At 42.8% G+C, this 22324-nt stretch overlaps 1 protein-coding gene across 1 annotated transcript in view; it reads right to left on the bottom strand.

Moving 5' to 3' along the window:
• LOC145414185 (glutamate receptor 1-like) overlaps nucleotides 1-22324 on the bottom strand; it is a 337109-nt gene that overhangs the window by 22822 nt on the left and 291963 nt on the right. The window contains exons 9-11 of the mRNA XM_080283792.1: nucleotides 7212-7322; nucleotides 6712-6823; nucleotides 4238-4332 (exon numbers count right to left, since the gene is read on the bottom strand). Of these exons, the coding sequence (XP_080139918.1) occupies nucleotides 4238-4332; nucleotides 6712-6823; nucleotides 7212-7322 (318 nt within the window). The remainder of the gene's footprint in view (nucleotides 1-4237; nucleotides 4333-6711; nucleotides 6824-7211; nucleotides 7323-22324) is intronic.

Raw genomic sequence — 22324 nt, 5'->3', positions numbered from 1 at the left:
ATTATTTTCTACTCCAGGCTTGCTTTACCCTACCTAACCCCACCTGCAGGTGTTAAAAGGGCGGGACGATGATGATGATGATTATGATCTAAATACGTTACTATTCGTAATTTAGAAATTTTTGCGAACAGTATAAATAATCATACAGTACACTCCTCATAATGATGGTTACGACAGTATAAAATTAATAATTCCTAGTACACAGCAAGTGTACTGAGAAGTAAACTGTAGCACCAATCAGGCAGGGCAGTACTCCCAAAGTGGATGGAAAGTTGATGACAGGGAGAGCTGGTGCTCCCGTTTCATCAGCCCTCGGGACTAGTTCCTGACGATCCCCCTTTGCTGAACTTTTTCAGTGTCTCAATAACACAGAGAGTAGGCCAGCATGCTCTCCAATACAGGTTTTCTAACTGTCAACACCAAACTACATGCACAGTGCACACTACACTTCCTTTTCAAAATTAAAAAGAATAATGGCGCAATCAAATCTGGCCTCGGAGTCTCCAGAGGGGGGGGAACATAAATGTCCCCACCATCCGCCCCTCTCCCAGTGACGACTCAGAGAGATGCCTGGAACCACTGTCAGACTCACTTCTTCATTTCTGCAACATTCGTGGCCATTCCTCTAACTTTCCCTCAGTTGAACATTACCTCTCCTCCTCTAAACCTCACCTTCTCTTCCTGTCTGAGACTCAGCTGTCTGAGGCAATTGACAGCAAACCATTCTCTGTTTCCTCCTACTTTCTCGATATTCATTTCAAAAACCAAAGGTGGCTGTTGGGTATGTGTACACACTGATTTATCTTGCTCTGGTGTTCCTGAACTTGATTCTTCTGAATTCTCTACTCTCTGGCTCCAGTTTTCTTGTAATTCTCTGACTAAATATATCTGCACTGTTTACATATCTCATGATTCTACTGACTATGAAAAATTCTTCGACTATCTTACTTCTACGATGGAACACATTCTATCCATTTCTCCTTTCTCTGAAATCTCCATTCTAGGAGATTTCAATGTTCACCACCAACTTTGGCTCTCCTCTCCTTTCACTGATCCACCTGGTGAACAAACCAACATCTTTTCTATCCTTAATGACCTACAGCAGCTTGTACAGGACCCTACCCGTATCCCTGACTGCCGAGAGCTCCAATAAACTTGACCTGTTTCTTACAACTAATCCCTCCGCTTACACTGTTAATCTTTCCTCTCCATTGGACTGCTCCGATCACAACCTAATTACCTTGACCTGTCCTATTGCTCAGGTACAGCCTGCAGACCCTCCAAAGAAACATCAACTGTGGCACTTTGGAGTTGCGGACTGGGAGGCCCTCAGGCAGTACTTCTTTGATTTTCCCTGGAATGATTATTGCTTCCATGGCAGGGAGCCATCTGAGTGTGCACTGTGCATTACGGAGGTTATTCTCTCGGGCATGGAAGCATACATTCCTTTCTCATATCCTTTGACTAATTCAAGAAAGCCTTGGTTTAATCACGCTTGTTCTAATGCTGTCCGCAACAAGGAGAGGGCCTATAAAATGTACCAGAACCAACCCTTCCCTGAATCACATCTTGCTTATGTTTCTGCTCGGAATCATGCTAAGTCAGTTCTTCGCTCTGCTAAAATAATTTCATCCGTACTAAAGGCTATCAACTCTCTAGCTCGAATTCTTCCCGCTCCTTCTGGCACCTTGCCAAAAACTTTTCTGACAACTTTACCTCATCTTCCTTCCCTCCTCTTTTCTATTCTGATGGCTCTGTAGCTCTTTCTTCTACTGATAAAGCAGATCTCTTTGCTCAGACTTTCTCCTCTAATTCCACCTTAGACGATTCCGGTGCTGTTCCTCCATCACTTCCCCCCCCTGACTTCCTCATGGCTGACATTAAAATTTCTTCAGCTGATGTATTTTCTGCTATCACTGGCCTTAATACTAACAAGGCATATGGGCCTGATGGAGTCCCTCCTGTTGTTCTCAAGAACTGTGCTTACACCTTGCCTAGGTAAACTCTTTTGCCTTTGTCTGTCAACTTGTACCTTTCCTTTTTGCTGGAAGTTTGCTCTCATTCAGCCAGTCACGAAGAAGGGTGACCATTCCCAATCCTCTATCGGCCAACTGCTTTAACATCTTGTCTCTCAAAAGTTTTCGAGTCTATTCTTAACAGAAAAATTTTAAAGCATCTTTCCTATCACAACCTTCATCCTGATCATCAGTATGGGTTCTGTCAGGGATGCTCCACTGGCGATCTTCTCACCTACCTTTCAGACTCCTGGTCATCCTCCTTTCGGGACTTTGGCGAAAGCTTTGCCATTGCACTTGATATCTCAAAGGCTTTCGATCGAGTCTGGCATAAACCTTCAATTTCCAAACTGCCCTCTTACAGTTTCTATCCTTCTATCTGTGCCTTCATCTATAGCTTCCTTTCTCGTCGTTCTATAGCCGCTGTTGTAGACGGCCATCGTTCTTCTAGATCTATCAACAATGGTGTTCCTCAGGGCTCTGTCCTATCACTGACTCGCTTCCTTTTATTCATCAATGACCTTCCAAGCTGTACATCTAACCCTATTCACTCGTACACTGATGATTCCACCCTTCACCTTTCCATTGGCTTCCCACAACGTCCATCTCAGCAGTTTCTTCAACAAACAATGGATGAGGCTATGGCAAACCTAATGTCTGACTCGGCTCGTATCTCTGACTGTGGTAAAAATAATCTTGTTGTTTTTAATGCATCAAAATCTCAGTTTTTACACCTATTAACCCAATAATTTTCCACAGGAGTACCCACTAATATTTAATAATATCGAGCTCAACCCTGCATCATCCTTGAACATGCTTGGGCTTTCATTCACTCGGGATCTATCTTGGAAAGATTATATTACATCTCTTGTAAAATCTGCTTCCAAGAGATTAGTTGTGCTAAGCCGACTCCGTAACTTCTTTACCCCTGAACAGTTGTTGATTTTATACATGGGTTTTATTCGCCCCCGTGTAGAGTACAACTCTCACATGTGGGGAGGCTTCCCACATACGGCTCTTCTCAATAGGGTGGAGTCAAAGGCTTTTCGTCTCATCAATTCTCCTTCTCTTACTGGCTCCCTTCAACCTCTGTCTCTTCGCTGCACTGTTGCATCTTTATCTCTTTTCTAACGCTACTTCAATGGTCGCTGCTCCTCTGAACTGTCTTCTTGCATCCCTCCACCTCTACGACGGGCGCGTAGCACCTGTCTAGCAACAAATTCTCATCCCTTTTCTGTCCAACTCTCTAATGCAAGAGTTAACCGTTATTCCCAGTCCTTCATTTATGCAACTGGTCAACTTTGGAACTGTCTCCATCTGTCTGTATTTCCTACTTCCTATGATCTCCAGTCTTTCAAACGCAGTGTGTCCAGGCATCTCGAAATGAACGGATCTTGAATTTGGCTCTCTTCTGTATTTTTATTTTTTTCTTGGAAGGAACGGTTTGCGGGCGCCTGGCCTTTGGTTCCTTCTTTCTTGCATATTTTTTTTTATTATCATTAATACAGTGATAAAGACATTTCAAGTCATCAGATTTGGGGGCCTCTCATCAAAGAGAAATGTGCCAACTAATGCTTGTGACATGGACCCAGGGTAAATACATCTATTTGTTTATCTATTCAAACACCTATCTATATTAGTTTATCTATCCACCCATCCAATGTCAATTCTGTATGACCCCGTATCGAGAGAGAGAGAGAGAGAGAGAGAGAGAGAGAGAGAGAGAGAGAGAGAGAGAGAGAGAGAGAGAGAGAGAGAGAGAGAGAGAGAGAGAGAGAGAGAGACTAATTTGACTGAGGCTTCGTCTTCCTTGTTAAAGAGGATTATTGGGTTGCATATTTTATAACAAAAATAAATCATATATAAAATAAGGCCATTTTTTTTAAATCTCATTTAAAAACAGGTCAGAAATCCAGCATATCAAGAATAATTTTTTGTACGTTATTTACACTGTAACCTGGGGGGAAGAGGATTCATTCTGTCTGTCTGTCTGTCTGTCTGTCTCTCTTTCCCTCTCCAGACGGTTCACCGTTTGGGAGACCTCTTGTAAAGTGAGGTTAATGACGGCAATATAATCCCACTAGTTCTAAGCTGAATAAACTTAGTCCGGTGATGTAAGACTTAAAGTTACAAATACATCATGTGAAAGAATGAGTTAAAAGAAAATGGAGAAGAGAAAACCAGTGGAGGGTAACTGAAGTAAAAATTAAGGCAACACCGACCTGTCTCACCAGCTCCCCCACCATGCCGTCCCAGCCACCGTACTGGCCATCATTCTGGTCACCGTAGTTGTTGTCCTTCACGAGTCGCAAGGTGTCTGAAAAAAAAAGAAAAAGAAAAAGAAAGACCGCGAGTGAATAGGTTAACAGATAAAAAAGCCAGCATGAACAAGAGAATGTGATTATCATATATAAATTATTGGGCACCTAAGTTGTTCTTCAAATTGATAGTATTTTGGGGATAATAAGAAAAAAAAAAAACTGTGGGTAAGTACATTAACAAGAGGAACTCGATAAGCAAACAATATGTGATCTACAGAAAATACAATAACCTTCACACGATGCAATGTGTCTTGCGGGACACAAACGAGTGAGTAACAGATTTATAGGAAAGAGGGCACCAAGTATACAATAACATAACTATGCGACGGAGACAAAACCGCACGAGCAAGGAAGAAGAAGCCACTATTAAACGAGATCACTCAAAGAGCCCGTACCTCCACTGAGGTAGCACCATTCCCCTTACATGTATTTCAGACCTTGGCCTTTGACTTTTTTTGCAAACAAATTTATTCACTTGTCCCTCTGATATTCCTGTCATTATAAGAAATAAAATAGTCTGAGGTTACAATCAACTGTGAGGGCAATGACTGTGGTGAAGAGAATTTCTAATGCGCCATAAATATATCCTGCATCTCCTACACGAAAAAGAAAGTAACTGCCACTAAAAACAAAGAAATTTATGTCCCCTTCAATAGCAATTTGACAATCTATAAATGCTTTCACTTATTCTGCACAGTCACAAGACGATTCTATTCAGCTCAGAGAAATTTTGCCAGTCAAAGAATTGATACCTCACGATTAACCTTGTGTGGTAGGTTGTGGCAACCATCATCCACTCACTTGATGTAGTGCTGCCTACTTATTCCTAACCTGCATCATTCTTTTTGTGTCTGCCCTCCTCTCTTCCTATTTCTCCCCCCTATTTCTCCCATCGTTCCTGTCGCTTTTTCTTTTTCAGATGTCTTTACATTGAATGACAGGCCAAATGGTTTCCTGTAAGCCAGGAAACCGTTTACAATGTTAGGTGGTAACCATATAATCAATCGTTACGTGTTCCCTACGTGTCAACAAGTGGGTTGGCGTAGGGTTAGTGCCCCTCCCCTTAAAGCAACTCAAAGACAAATGGCCACCCTTTACGGGATTATGGCGTCCAGGTAGTTATAGATAGATAGATGGGCAATTAACCTTTACACAGGTAGAAACTTCCTCAGCTGAACAAAATAGTACGTATTTTTCAAGAATATAATAATAAGAAAATGCGTCCACAGCATCGACAATATTAAAACACACATGTTATCTCTTTATCTCTGACATCTCCATTTAAGCACTTAAAAGCTGAGTATTTTTGTTATTTAGTATTTCTTCTTCTGTTCCCCCCTCACTTTCCCCCCCCCCTCCTTTTTTCTCCCCCAGTGACCGCCTCAACACTCCGGGGGTATAATAACTGTTAAGGGCCAAACAACTATGGGTACATGACACGTATTAGAGGGCAGCTAGGGTGAGTGTATAAGAGGGACGTTCTGACAATTCCCTGTCAAGTGGAACCGGTTTTACGTCGGAACGGCCCCAGCAACTGAACCGCGTCATGTAGCCAACAAGACCTCCCCCCCCCCCAACCCCGACATACCATGCAATCATTCCCTACGACTGTAACAATGCATAAATATCAATGTCCAACAAAACAATACGAAAATACACAAGTACCTTAGAAGCTGTAAACCTATGAAACTTTACCTCTAATTTGGTAACTTCATTACATAAGGCAAAAACCTTAAGTTGATCACTTGAGTCAGATGGAAGCCAGAAAATACCCATTTGCTCTCAGAAATTAAAAGAATCAGAAATAACTTCTTTACCTCAACACCAAAAAATGCAGTACTATACAGTTAGCAGAACTGAAATATGCTTACACAAATACTTCATGAAATAAATTGATCAAGACGCTAACCTCTCAAATTTATTTCTTACTCCTAAAAATACACTGAAAAATCAAATATCCATCTATCTATTGCCAGACGCCTTTAATCCCGTAAGGGATGGCCACAAAAAAATCGCCTCCATGTCGCCCCGTACCCCGCCATTTCACTACCCTGCTCCCAGTCCACACCCTCCCTCTCTCATATACCTCTCCACTCCATCCCTCCACCTCATCCTTGGCCTCCCCCTCCCTATCCCCCATCCATCTCACTCACATACACCCTCCTCGTCAGTCTCTCGCTCTCCATCCCCTCCATATGGCCAAAAATCATATACAGTATTCACAGTTAATTCTGAGGAAAGACGTCAAGAGGTCTTCAGCTTAGCCCTTGTAGGGATCATTCCCAGAAATTTACCTTCAGATACCCCAGAAATACTACGTTACCCTCTAATGCCTTCCCATTTTCCAGCACAAGCCCCCAAACTCATATACTCACAGTTAATTCCGAGGAAGGATGCCAAGAGGTCAGCGAGGTCTTTAGCGTATCCCTCGTAACGATCATTGCCAGTGTAGTTACCGTCCTTCCTTAGCATCAAGAATGGCTTTTCCTGTGATGAGAGAAAACGGCGCCGCTGTATTATCCCAAGGAAAATGGGATCCACATGCTTACTCGTATTTTTCATTGAGAGAGAGAGAGAGAAGAGAGAGAGAGAGAGAGAGAGAGAGAGAGAGAGAGAAATGAAAAGGCAGCACCAAGTAACAAAGACCAAATGGCACTAAGTCGCATCACAAAGTGAAAATATTTAAAAGGAGGAAACTAAGGGAAAACGGAACATAAAATTAAATGTCATACAAAATCCCTAAATGAGTTAAAAAGGACATTAAACAGGTTATAGAAAAATACCGAGACACTTAAAATATCGCTTAAATCTGGAGGTCGGCAGAAAGAGAGAGAGAGAGAGAGAGAGAAGGTGGGGGGGGGGAGGATACACGCACCAGTATGGATGTAACGATGTAAGATCTGTCAGCCATCACCCGGTCAGTCATGTGGCTCGTGTACTTGACCGCCACTGTTTCCAGCCCTCGGGTGTCGCTCCACGTCCCGATCTGAAAGAGAAATTTAAAAAAATATATATGAATGAATGAATGAATGAATAAACAATTTAGCCCCAGGCAACAAAAGCCATGTGACATAAGGTAGAAAATTATAACGGCATAGAGGGAAGTGGTAATTCTAAAGGTTAACTACGTGTATATACGACAAAGGAAGGAGACGGGTAATTATGAACTGCAAAGGACATTTAAGTGACTAAGAAAAGGCATAAGACGTGTAATAGATAAAAACAGATTAACACCCACCCACCCACCCACCCACACACACACACACACACACACACAGCCATTTATTTATCCGAGTCGCTCCTCAGGTGGATGATAGTGCTGCTTCCGCAGACGATTTTATTCAGCTTAATACAGACTCTTCGAACTTAGGGGATTCTATCGCATAAACCCTTCACGAACCCCTTCCTTCCTCGAGGCCCATCCTTGGTTGGAGAATATTGTCTTTCCGTCTCTCAATGTAAGGTCTGTGCGGAAGAAGCACCTTGACCTCTGTGTAACTCTGCCGCCTCCTCCTCCAGTCCTTCTCTCCATCCACTCCTTCCTCTATCCTTCTCCCTCTTATCCTAATCTTTAGTCCTCTCAAACAACTCTCTTCCACTCCTCTCAACCTTCACTTGCGTCCTTCCAACAAGGATGCGTAAACTGCGGACACGTGATTATCCAGGCGTAATATGCAAAACAAATCACTAAGACGGAGGTGCTTGAGAGCCACCTAAGCTGACGTGAATACCATCTTACGGGTTGAAATGTGGGTGGCCGAGGAGGCTTTGTTGCATCTCCTCCTCAGCGATTTATTTTGCGTATTACGACGCAACATTTGCCTGCATGCCTTTTATATCGCTAACATATCGACTTAGTTTGTATCAACAAAACACAGGAGAATATCGAGGCGTAGTGTGCAGCATAAGTCGCTAAAAAAGAAGTGCTAGGAAGTGACCGTGACCACTTAAAATACAGCCTTAGACCTCGTGACTGGCATGTTTCTAAGAGATGAATAAAATAACCTGTCGTACGTTTGAAGAAACCAATTACTTTGTTACTTGGAGAAAATGTTATTCGTAACAGATTTTAACATTTTTGATGAACTATTTTTCCCTCGTGTACAGCTGACCTACTTAGTCCCGTGACGATACTATTTATTTCAAGCTACGTCTGTACAATTTTATACACCTTTGGACGGAAATGTAGGAGTCAAAGGGTTAACTTAGACTGTCTAAATCCTCAAGTTAAAAGTTTCACGTATACTGAATAAAATAATTTAGAAAAGATAAAACATAACTAGCTGTCTCTGGGGGAAATATAATATCAAAGGGTTGCATTCCTTAGCACCTTTTCCTTAGCGATTTATTTTTGGAAGAGGGTGGTTACATTATCAATGCAGAGTATGGAGATATTAGAATGCTTTACGTAACACGGATATGGTCAGTAAGGTGTAACAAGCAAAATAAGTTGCTCAGGAAAGGGAGTTTGGGAGCTTCCTTAGCCACCGAGAATACGGGCCCAAGGAGCTTTGGTTAGTTCGTGACACTTCTTCGTAGCGACTTACTCTGCACATAAAAAAAAAAAAAAAATCCCAATATCCTCTTGACCGTTACTGATGCCAACTATGCCAATATAAAAATGATATATGTGGTGTACAAAGACAAATCGCTTAGGATGAGGAGCTACGAAGCCTCCTGTGCTAGCCAGAGTACAGACCCAAGTTCATATTAGCATAAAGTGAAGAGGGTGGCCGAGTTGGTGAATGGGAGAATTATACAGAAGGTTGTGTTGGCAGAGAGAGACACAGACCCGTTGACAAGACTCGGGTTCATGTTGGTGCTGGGACAAGACATGATGCTGGGGGTCTGTATTCAGCTGGCATCTTAACTCTCAGGCTCCTGTGACTCACTCCTAGCTCAGTAAAAACGTCTGGCATTGGCTGAAATAAAAATGGTTGTACCGAGCATGCGAGAGTGAAGAGTGGGAGGACTCCATAACATTTTACAATTTCAACAGATATCTTACTATATCTATCTATCTATCCATCTATCCATCAATCTATCTATCAATCCATCTATCTGTCTAACTATCTATTATTTATCTCTCTATTATCCATCTATCAGAAGAGGATTAACTAACTTGGTGGACAGAGAGGGCTCCACAACATTTCACTGTTTTCAGATTCTCTCTCTCTCTCTCTCTCTCTCTCTCTCTCTCTCTCTCTCTCTCTCTCTCTCTCATTCTTTCTATCTTTATCTATCTAAAGTGTATGTATCTATCTATCAATCTTTCTGTCTATATCTATCTAAAGTACTCTAATTTGCAGGGCAGACAGGACTCCACAACATTTTGCTGTTTTCACAGACCTCTACCTATCTCTGCATATCTATCTATCTATCCATCTAAACACACACACTAGAGGTCTGTCCTATGTTGAATAATGTCAGCTGGTGGCAATAAATGCAAACACATTACCGTACAAAAAGAGATAATGGGAAATGCTTATAAATCCTTAGATGTGAGAGGTCCATCTAAATACAGTAAGTCGCTTGGTGTCGTCAAGAGTTAAATAAGGAAATAAGGTATACGGTGTGGAAGGGGCTAAATATGTCGCCAAGGATGGAAGAGAACGACTGACGTAACGACCACCTCAGCACGACATAACTCGGAGCACGACCACTGACGACACGCTGCTAAATTCACGATGACAGCTGAGTGGGGAGGGGGGAGGTGGAGGCAGACAAGGGGTGGGACGATGGAATGGCAAAGAGAGAGAGAGAGAGAGAGAGAGAGAGAGAGACTCGACCTTTGGAAAGGTACAGTGACACAGTGAATGACAGAAAGGGACACACACTGGATTTGGCGGTCCTCACTGGGGCAGAAAGTTATCAAAACATGAAAAAATAAAAATAAAATAAAAAAGTACTTTTGTGGGAACGTGGAAACATCGTTAAAAACAAAATTATATTATAAAAAGAAAAAAGGAAGAAAGGTGAAGGAAATTTATGGTAAAATAGATATAAAGTAAATGAAAAATAATTCAAGAAAAAACTGACGCACAAGTAATGAAAACTAATCATAAGAAATGGAAATAATATCAAGTTTGAAAACTGCAAACCAAATTACAAAAACCAAAATATATATAAAAACAAAGACGACAAAAATGAAAAATAAACAGTTGGGCAATAAATCTTAAAAAAAAAGAGAAAAAAATATTGAAAAACGTAAAAAATTACGTAATTGGAAAGAAACCCGAAATCAGCTAAAAACAGAAAGCATAGACCCCATAAAAAGAACACACACACACACACACACACACACACACACACACACACACACACACACAATAACAACACCCAACAAAAAAGGTCAAACAGTAAAGCCAGGTTAGTTGTTAGTTGTAGCTGTTGTTTATTTGTTGTTGAAACCCCAGGCTCTTATGAATATTAATTAGAAGGAACTGCAGGCTGAATTTGGGCAGCCCACGTTCTTTCCTACAGAGGAGAAAGAGTTAAGGATCGTTTGTATATTTAGGTAGCAGAGCCGGCTATATCGGTGCCACCACTTGCAGGCGTCCCTCACCAGCCTTGTGAACGACGAAAATAGATTCTAAGCGACCAAGACAGGAGCATGAACTATCAAAAGGAGAGTCCGAAGGTAAAACACGGACAAATCCATGATAAAAACGAAAACACAGTAAAAATACAAATAAAACCACGCTAAAAACGGAGAAAAACAAACAAAACCACGATAAAAATGAAGAAAACAAACAAAACCATGATTATAACTAAAAGTAAAACCACAATAAAGAACGAAAACAAACAATACTACAATAAAAACGAAGAAAAGACAAACACCACGAAAAAAGGGAAAAAAAACAAAACAAAGAAAAACACGTTACCCCACGATAAAAATGAAAAAAATGAAATAGAAGCATTCGGGAGCCGAATGCTAATCACCCACCGGAATATGCTGTTGGCCAAGTCCAAGATTTTGGCCGTACCTTGATACCCTAAAGGTTTCATGTTGATAGCTGAAGCCGTTCAAGAGATATCATGGTGCTAAAGGCGTGCGATAAAAACTAGTTGATCTTTGGTAGCCATCTTGGTGACCTTGACCCCAAGTGCTCGAACTCGGCCAAGATTTTTGGCCATATCTTGATACCCTCAAGGATTCATGTTGATAGCTCAAGCCGTTCATGAGATTCAATATGAACACACACACACACACACACACACACACACACACACACACACACACACACACACACAGAGGCAGGAATAAACAGTATCGTTCCGCCTTGCCAAAAGGCGGTCGATAACAAAGCTACAATAAAAACGAAGAAAAAACTGATGCACTAAGAACTGAGAAACACGATAAAAACGAAAAAACGCGATAAAACGGAGAAAAAACAAACAAAACCACGATACAGACGAAGAACAACAAACAAAATATAAACAAAAGTGATTCCTCTTCACGTTATTTCTGTGTGAAGGACAACAGCACATCCTAAGCGACCACGATGGAGCATAAACCACCGAACCTCCCGGAAAAAAGGATAAAAACCGATAACGTGGGTGATTAATAACACTTAAGATGGAGGGAGAGAGGGAGGCTGCGACGGAGAAAAGGGGGGAGGCTGAGGGGGAAAGGCAGGGAGAAGGGAAGGAGAGGAGGGTGGGATGGATGGATTTAGGGAGGTTGGAAGGAAGGCCAGGGTGGATGGAGGGAGGAAGGTTAGGAGGGAGAGAGGAACGCTCAAAGGGAGGGAAGGAAGAAGAGACGGAGGAAGGCTAACAGGGCTGGGGAGAGAGAGAGAGAGAGAGAGAGAGAGAGAGAGAGAGAGGATAACAGGGGTGGAGGAAGAGAAGGAGGGAGGATAACAGGGCTGGAGTCGGAGAAAGGGGAGTCTAACTGGGCTGAAGGGAGAGAGGGAGGCTGGCAAGGAGAGAGAAAAGGAGCGAAACCGATAAAGGAGAGAGGGAGGCTGGCAGAGAGGATGAAAAGAAGGGAAGCTGATGAGGAAGGAAGAGAGAGGCTGACAGGAATGGAGGAAGGATGTACGAGGTGGAAGGAAAGAAGTTATGAAAGGGTGAGGTTGATAGGGAAGGAAGAGAAAGGAAGAGGAGAGAGAACGATGGAAAGTGGAAGGGATGAAGGGAGGCTGGCTAGGTGAGAGATGGGAGGAGAGGAGGTAAGACTAGTGGGCGTCGACAGTGAGAAGAGAGGAAAAGGAAAGAGAGGAAGGTGGAAGAAAAGCTGGAGGAGAGGGAATGAAGGCTGGAGGAGAGGAAGGAAAGGCAGGAGGAGGGAGGGAGGGCTGGGGGAGAGGGAGGAAAAAGGGAGGAGAAGGGAATGAAGGAAGGGAGGAGGAAGAGGGACAGAAAATGATTGCCAACAGTGGATAGTGGTAAGGTGGATGGACGAGTGGTGTGGATGGGGAGTGGTTGGATACTGTGAACAGGGAATGGGTAGGTGGATGAGTACTGTGAATGGGGGAACTTTTGCGTGGATGGGGAGTGGATGTGTGGATGGGATGACAAATAGAATCGATGAAGAGAGGGTCTGTGGATGGGTGGTGTGGATGGGAACTGTGTACACGGATGAGTGAAATGGATGGGGAAGGGGTGAATGGAGAGATGGGGAGTGGGTGGACAGATGGACTGAAGGTGTTACTGTGCCAAATACAGAAATATAGTAGCAAAGATGAGGTGCTCTCAGGCTTAGGAGAATACAGGCCTGGGTGAGCTTTGGATGTGAATTAGTGGAAAGGAGAGCTCTGAGGCTGACTGGCAGGGATATAATACGGAGGCAGTGGCAATTAGTGGATAGGAGGGCTCTGATGTTGGTTGGTAGGGTCCTCAAAGGTAGGCTGAGGTGAAATAGTTAAAGAGCTCTAAAGATGAATAAGTAGGTGGCTTTTGGAAATAGACAGGTGGGTGGATAAGTGATTTCTGGATGTACTGTATGTGAGTGAATTTTGAAGTTGGTTGGCAGAGTTTAACACCTTCAAACCACACAACAATTTTTCGCATTATTCCTGTAACCAGATCGTTTTGCTCAGAAGAGCTTATCACACTGATGAAAAGTTACAGCCTTCATAAACTCCTTCTCTACTAAACATCCTTTTTAAGCTTAACGAAATAGCCTAAAGGTAGGAAATTATAACAAAAGAACACACCACTGGGTTAAAAAGGGGGACAGGTGAATGTTTATAAGTGAATGTGAATGTGAATGTGCATGAGTGTATGAGGTTTAGAGATGAATAATGAGGTGGTTTCTATCGATGGGTAAGCGTGTAGGTGAACTCTGGAAAGAGAGAAGGGATGATTTGTGGTTCTGGGGTAGCAGGTTTTTAAAAATATGTGGATGTGTTAAGTAATAAGAGCCTGTTGGCTTTCATCTGACTGAATTGAGCCACTATCGTATCTTACAAGCCAAATGGTGTTACTTTGAAATTGGCGACTCTTAGTTATGAGGTGAAATGAGTCTCCTTGATAACTAATCAAATTCAACCTCCAATTTACCTACACCTAGTCATCAACTGACCTGAGAGAGGTTATGGATCTTTGTCAGGTAAAAAAAAATAAATAAAGCCAAAGATTGAGTTTATAGGTGGGCTCAGGAGGTTATTACGGAGGGGAGGGCTATGAGGGAGGGCGGCTTGGTATGGGATCAGCGATGTCCTTGGTGTGTCGTGGGTGTGAATAACGACGCCTAAGGAGTCAATACAGCGCCACTGCTCAATACTGTGGCTTGGGGACCAGCTGGGGGTAAAGCCGTGTATGTTAATGGTGTGGAAGGAAAATGCCAGACCTCCCCCATCACGTCAGATTACCCTCCACCCCCCCCTCTCTCTCTCTCTCTCTCTCTCTCTCTCTCTCTCTCCCTATTCCCCCCTTCATCACTTTCTCTAGTCTTTCCCTCCTCCCACACTCTCTTCATCTCACTCCTTATCTCTCAACATCCTTCTTCCTTCTCTCCAACCTCTCTCATTCTTGTCTTCGCTCGTCCCTTGTCTTTTATCATCTTTCCTCTCTCCTCCCACCTTCTCTCCATCATTTCACCCGTTAATCTCTCCTCCTCCTCCTCTTTTCCTCACCGTTATCCTTCCTTTTATTTTCTTAACCCTTTACCTATGATGACGTCTTTTTCATCTTTCTTTGCTCCCTTCGGGAGTATTTATGCAGCTTTGAAGAACCTCTTTCAACTGGAGGAGTCAGCTACAGCCTTTGATAACCACCTTAGTAACAGAGATATAAAAAATAGATAGACAGACTGGCAGACAGAGATGCACAGATAGATAGATAGATAGACAGACACACATAGAGATAAATAAACAGATAAATCTTAAACTCGCTTGAAGGTACTCTGATTAACCTCTTCACTCATGTGCCAATTTTTTTCTTTTTTTCATGTTTTCCTTGTAAGAGAGGATTCAGTTTGATATAGGGGAGACGCCTCGTAGTGAAGCGGTTCATGAAGGCCATAACTAACACTCATGGTTCTTAAAAGTCTCTCCGAAGTTGTGTAAAGCCGTCCAGTGTTTGCAAGAATACAGAAAAATCGTCTTCATATGAGGATGGTAAGGAGTGGAAGAAAAGAGAAGTTAACAGTGAAGAGGCTGACCCATTCAGTAAGAGCACGACATTCGATTTCGCTTTTGCAATCTCCAGACGATTTTCTTCACGATGTGAGACTTTTTGAACTTAGGGATTAGAGATAGCATTAATTATTTACCTAGTCTATATGCGAGAATTCCTAAGCTGGATAATAATAATAATCTTGAGAAAGCGATAATACTTTTTAAAAAAGGCGTCGTAAGATAGGGTTAAGGTCTTCAATTTCTCTCTCTCTCTCTCTCTCTCTCTCATCACGGTTCTCCTCTGGCCATTCATTTTTACGATCACTCATTTTTCCCCTCTCCCCTCTTCCTTCTCTCCATCCCACCTCCCTCCTTCTTCCTCCCCTCCCCCCTCTCCTCCTCCTGCAGCGGCTTATTTTACTATCCTTGTCTTTGACTCTTAGTACTTATAGAACAGCTAAATTTGTTACAACCTCCCCTATAACAAAGAGCTCCCCACCCCCCTAAATAAAAGGTACACTCCCCCTTCCCAATCCATGCCTCCTCCTCCCTTCCCTCTACCTCCTCCCCATCCTTCTCCCCTCCCCTTCCTCCATTATACTCCCTATCTTCCTCCTCCTTCCTCCCTCCTACAGTATTTCCTTTTTCTCTTTTCCCATCCTTCTCGCCCCTCCCTCCAGCGCACCTCCTTTCCCTCTCTCCCACCCACCTTCTTTCTTTGGCTCCTTCTTCCCTCATTCCTTCCTTCCTACTTTTTCTCCATCTTTCTTCGGCTCCTTCCTCCCTCATCCTTCCTTCCTTCCATCTTTCTTCAGTTCCTTCTTTCCGTCTTTTTCTCCTTCCTTCCTCCCCATCCTCACACTCCATTTTCCCCTCCATCCCTTCCTCCTACCTTCTTCCCTCCCACGCTTCTTCTCTTCCTATCACTCTTTCTTCCCCCCTCCTCCCTACCATTATCATCTCTGCCTCGTTACTTCTTTCTTTTCTCCCTCCTTCCTTCCTTCTGACCAGCATCTCTCTCTCTCTCTCTCTCTCTCTCTCTCTCTCTCTCTCTCTCTCTCTCTCTCTCCAATCAAGCTGTTTCCCTTCTCCTCTCCCTCACCCAGAGAAAGAAAGAAAAAGATAGTGAATTAATGAAGAAGGAAGGAAGAAAGCATGGAAGCGAAGAATGAAGGAAAGAAGGCAAGAAAGAAAGAAAGGAGAAAAAATAAATGAATAAACAGGGAAGGAAGGAATGATGGTAGGGTTCACCTAAAAAACACTACAGTACCTCTCCTGGCCAGATTCAACACCGATATTGCTCCCAACCTGGAACAGGACACTTTTGACATCACATAAAATTCCTTTAACACAATAACTGGAAAAGGATCGTACCGGTTTAATATCGTTTGGTGTTGGTAAGAATAATAATCGTTAAATATGCTACAGCCACTTAAAGGGTTAACTACGACAGGTTTTAACTTTCAGACCAATAAGGTCTCTCTCATCAAATCGCCTAGTGTTACTAAAAATATAAGGTACGGCATCTTGTCGCAGCTGCCCACCTATACCTCTTTTATTCTAACTTGGCCTAAAATTGCCATCTGTCCAACTAGAATGCAGAATTGTAACACTAGATTAACACTAGAATCTGATGCTGGTGACGAAGACATACTGTGGAAAGGAAGAGGAACCGTACTATTGTCTTACTCTGCCACTGATTTTCATTAAAAAAATCAGCGAAAGCACACAAATTTGGGCCAATGGAAGAGACCATTTTTCTCTGTGTCCAATGAACAGCTCAGTCTGATGGGGTCAACCACCAGCTACTCCACTGTGGTTACTATTTTTTACACTTGTATTCTCGTTAATGTCTCACGATGACATTAAGCACAGAAAAGACCTCTCAAAATGAACAGACAACCAGACAGAGGGACACAGAAACAAAGCAACGGAGTAATCGATATCCAGTCCGGAGTAAAAATAATAATAATAATAATAATAAAATAAAAAAAGGCGAAAGTTTTACACAACAAGTATAAGAGAGTACTGAGAAGGATGAAAGACTTCAGAAGGCAGCACAGAACGCGACAGAGAAGGACATAAAAACATAGCAAAAGGAGGGGTGCTGATCTCCAGCCGACAATTAGACAGAGAAAGGAAAAAACTACAGGGATAGAGACGAAATTAGAAAAGATAACTTTGGAAAAAGGGGAACACATAGCACAATAAACAAACTAGGAAGACAGTAGTATATTTTGTGTCCACAAGTTAGGTATAAATGAGAGACAAAGAAAAACGAGAGATACAAAGACACTGAAATACAGCACTGCAAGAGTTCAAAGACCACCTACTTCAGAGCGGCGGACACAACCACAGAGGGTACACAGAAACAACAAAACAAGAGGGCAGTCAATCTCAGGTCTACAATTAGGTAAACAACAGTGGGAAGGGAGCAAGATATCCCTGGGAAGTGGGGGGGAGTAAGAGTTCCCTGGGGAGGGGGGGGGGAGACTCCTCACACGATCTGGGTGGAGTTGTGACCACAGCCCCACATCCCACCATACTTTCACTACACAAGGTCCAGGAATCCTCTCACCTGCCCACCACAAGAACTGGCTCGTCGTTCAAGAATCCGCTTACCACTCATCAAACAACAATCATCTCACCACACAACATTCACCACAACAATCGTCTCACCACACAACAATTATTCATCACACAACAATATTCAGTTTAGTTACGTCCCCTGTCAGTGCTATCTACCCCTCCAGTTTGAAAGTCTTTCCAGAGCTATATAAGATTGTGTGGCATTAGCAAGAACAAAAAAAAAAAAAAAAAACAGAGGTAATGAGAGTGAACATTATCGGTACGGGTGTTTATGTATTATATATGCAGTGTTGCAGAATGCACGCGCACGCACGCACACACACACACACACACACACGCACACACACACACACACACACACACACACACACACACACACACACACACACACACACACACACACACACACACACACACACACACACACACACACACACACACAAGGAAGTAGTAAATAGATGAAAAATACTCTGAAAACCATTTTGAAATCCGAACTTCGGCCTACCACAGGCTATCATCAGGCAAATTATGTGTCCTGTACTGCCAGCATGTCACTCATTATTATTATTAAGGTATAAAGGATCTTCTAATACTTAAAGTAACGAAAAAGAAAATATAATTAAATCTAACAACTCCTACTTCAACTCAAAACAAAGCTTCTTCCCAGTTACAAGGCAAAATGATAAATGCCACGAACCTTCCAGTCGAGACCCAAGTGACTTACCCAAACCCCCTAAATGAAGCTACAAACCCAAATCAACCTACATAATCCAACAAATAATCCTGAAATCAATGAAGCTAATAATACACAGTGGTATCTTTGTTGGAATATACAGGTGGATCTGGGTTTGTTGCTTCATATTCGTTTCGAATATTACACCGGAACTTTATTCTTTACGTTATTTATATCGAATTCATATCGACAGAGCTTCTTTACCCGACAAGAATATCCGCCTTCATCTTAGCTGAAAAAAAAAAAAAAAAAAAAACTGCCATGGAGGAGGAAAAAGAAATTAGAAAGTTAGGAAAAGAAACGTAGTGCCAAAAGAAATTTAGAAAGTGAACCGGAATGCATAAAGAGGCGAGGGAAGGGGAGAAGAGAAAGGGGGAGAACAAGAGGAGGAAAGGAAGATGGAAGAGGGGAAAAGGGAAGAGAAAGAAATAGAAAGACAAACATGAGAGAAGGATGGACACTGCAAAATAGGGAGGAAAGGTAAGATGAAACGAAGCAGAGAAAAGGAGGAAAAGAGGGAAGGGAAGGGAAGGGAAGGGAAGGGAAGGGAAGGGAAGGGAAGGGAAGGGAAGATGTGGGGGAAGGAAGGAACTGAAAAAGATGAGCATGAAGATAGCGAGAGGGACAGGAAAAAAAAAAAAGGTGAAAACAGAGAGTGAGGATGGAAGAAGGAACAAGGCGTGAGAGGAAGAGATAGAAAAAAATGGAAAGACGAAATGGAAGGAAATATTTGTATAGGAAGAAGAGAATAGAAGAAAATACAGGCTTGGGATGAGGGAATAGAAAAGACGGAGGCAAGGGAGGAAAAGGAAAGACGAGAAGCATGTTAGAAATGCAAGTGCGTAGGAGGAAAATGAAAGGGAGAGGAGGGAGGAGAAAAATAAAGGAAAGGAAAACGGGAAGCAAAATAGAATAACAAAAAGGAGCAAGAAGAGAGGGGGAGGGGAGAGATGGAGGGAACCAGGAGAGGAGGAGGGGGGTGGGGGTGGGGGTAAGCAATAGTGTTAAGTGTCCACATGTGTGGGTATCCCGGAGGGGGCAGGGGAGGGGGGGTGGAGACAAACACTGGTTGGGAGGCAAATGAGAGAGAGAGAGAGAGAGAGAGAGAGAGAGAGAGAGAGAGAGAGGGAGGGAGGGGGGGGGATGGAAGGAGTATGGTTAATGTAGGAAAGATGAAATGAAGAGAAATGTATGAAAAATGTATGGATATTATACACAAGAAATGGGAAGGGGAGAAGGAAATTACAGGAAAGAGGACGTAAATGTACAAACTGATTATTAGGGTGAGGAAAACTGTATGAAACATATAAGGAAAATGTATGAAAACTATATAAACAAGAAGTGGGATGCGTTTGGTAAGGGATTTGGGACGGAGGGGAAATGTATGAAATATATATGAAGGGCAGGAGGGAAGGAAGGCAGGAATGTATGAGAAAGGTTAATGACGTGTGTGAGATTCAAGATGGAAGGGAGTGGGAAATATACTGGAGAACTTATGGAAGCAGAGAGAGAGAGAGAGAGAATGCTGATTAATATGGAGGGTGAGTGAAGATTGATGGAGAGAGAAACAGAAAGAGGGGGGATGAAGGGGATAGACAGAGGGCGAAAGGAGGTAAGGGAGGGGGGAGGGAGGTAGGCTAAAAGAGTGGAGGGAGTAGGAAAATGATGGAAGAGTGACAAAGTGGGAGGGAAGCCGTCCATCACTTAGCAGCAAACTTGATGTAGTGCTGCCTACTTCTTCCTTGGCCTTTATCATTCTTTTTCTGTATTTGCCATCCTGTTTTCCTGTTTCTCCCACCCTTCCTGTTATGTTGCATTACTATTCTTTCTCCTTCAGGTGGCTCTGCACTGAATGACAAGACCATTTCTTTCCCGTAACACAGGAAATCAGTTACATCGCTGGGTGGTTACCATATAATCATACTTTGGGTTATGTGGAGCCTCCTATGGTGCCCCTGTTAACTGTGTGGAGAGACGCATGTGCGGCGTCCATCCGGAAAACAAACCTCTACAATCTTCTTCGCGTCTCGTTGTGGTAAGGCTTTGTCTGCCTCGAAGGAACATTGGTTCACTCCACACGACGGCTCTGCAATGGCGTTTGCTTGCCTGCGGTTGATGTGTCTGCTCGGCCAGGCAGGAGTTAACAACAAAATCACCACTTCAATTTTTGCATTCCTCCCAACCCCACCCTCAACCTCCACTTTTTTCCCTACACCAAACAGCCACGAAAGGACCAACAGGTGTGTTGCTGTTTGCTTTCCTTTGTACTCCTTTGTGCTCTGACCCCCCCCCTCTCTCTCTCTCTCTCTCTCTCTTTCTCTCTCTCCCTCTCTTTCACACACACACACACACACACACACACACACACACACACACACACACACGCCTCCCTCTCTCCTCCACTCTCCCCCTTCACCATGATAAGAATGTATGATGCTGGTAAATTGGGCCAGACATATGAAGGCGCATTTATCACCACAAATACAATGGTCTAAAATTTATGCTGATTTCCGTAGCCGTAAAAATCTAGGACATTACTTGTGGGGATTTTTTAGTGTGCTTACAATACCCAGTGTACCTACCTACCTATCGAACTACTTACGGTACCTTCTTACCTACCTACAAACACACTCACCCTCCCACCCACACACACACACACACACACACACACACACACACACACACACACACACACACACACACACACACACACACACACACATTCAAGCACACACAAGAGAGAGAGAGAGAGAGAGAGAGAGAGAGAGAGAGAGAGAGAGAGGTCCTAAGACTTCTGCACTAAATGTTATTGGAAAGTAAGTCGGATTCGCAGTGGTTATGGAGTATAAAGCAATAATTTAATTGGCGGTATCCACAATGGAAGAAACAGCCTCATTTCACGCCCTATATGATGCCCTTCTCGCACCTACCCAGTTTCCTTCCTTATATTGCCATTTTCCTCTCTCTTATAACTCTCTCACTTATTTTCTTATCCTTCTTTCCTTCATCCATTCCTCATTCGCTATTATCCTATCCCGCTTCCATCTACAACTTTTCCCATTCCCCATTTTCCTTCCGTCTGACGTTTTTTCCCTTTACTTTTGTTCCCCTCCTCCCCCCTTTTTCTCCCATTTTCATCCCATTTCCATATCCTTCTCGCACTTTTTCACTGTCTCTTTCTCACTATTTTTCTGTCCTTTATTCATCTCCATACACGGTCATTCGTAAACAAGGCTTCACTAGGAACTTACCTGACGGTATCTTATGTGTTGTGGGGACGGCTCAGTCTCCTGGTGTGGGCATGGACGTGGAAGGGGAGTATTAAATGAGTAAGTGGTGCAAGTTACACACTGAAGACGTTGACAGCCGTCCCTACAGCGCATAAGAATCACCATTGGAGTGAAAATGAGTGTTATATATGAACCAACCTACATTTTCCCATTTATCTACTCCAAATTTTTCTGTTCATTTCACTATATCTTCAATTTTGTTCCACATTTTCCCACCTTTATCCTGTATCTATATTTACATGGCGTTATAAATTCTTCATCAGTCCAGACACTGAAGGCAAGAATGACCAGTCGTTATACCCTGAGGGGAAGCAGGTGAGCCATAATCCCCATCTACACCTTGGATTACTACCCTGTTCTCCCATACCCTTATTTCCCCGTTCTCCATTATGTCTGTCTGTCTGTCTGTGTCTGTCTGTCTGTCTGTCTGTCTCTCTCTCTCTCTCTCTCTCTCTCTCTCTCTCTCTCTCTCTCTCTTCCTTGCATGAGATACTAGGTTAAGAGTATCGACATTTCCTAGTTAATACTAATTATTAATAGTCATAATAATAATAACAGCAACAAAAATAATAAGTAATGATACGTAGTGATGATGATAATGAAGATGATGATGATGATGATGATGATGATGATGATGATGATGATGACGTTGGAAAGGATGTGGGGAGAAAAGAATCACCCTAAAATCTCTCTCTCTCTTTGGTTGTAAGTGAAATGCGGCTGGAATATTCCAAAGACATTTGCATACCCATCATTCCTCCCCCCCCCCATCCTCTCTCTCTCTCTCTCTCTCTCTCTCTCTCTCTCT

This window comes from Coenobita brevimanus, chromosome 1 (genome assembly GCF_032717465.1).
Source record: "Coenobita brevimanus isolate Jiangsu-jjx chromosome 1, ASM3271746v2, whole genome shotgun sequence".
Lineage (NCBI taxonomy): Eukaryota > Metazoa > Arthropoda > Malacostraca > Decapoda > Coenobitidae > Coenobita > Coenobita brevimanus.
Note: the sequence above shows the minus strand (reverse complement) of the source record. Positions and strands in the feature narration are given on the sequence as shown.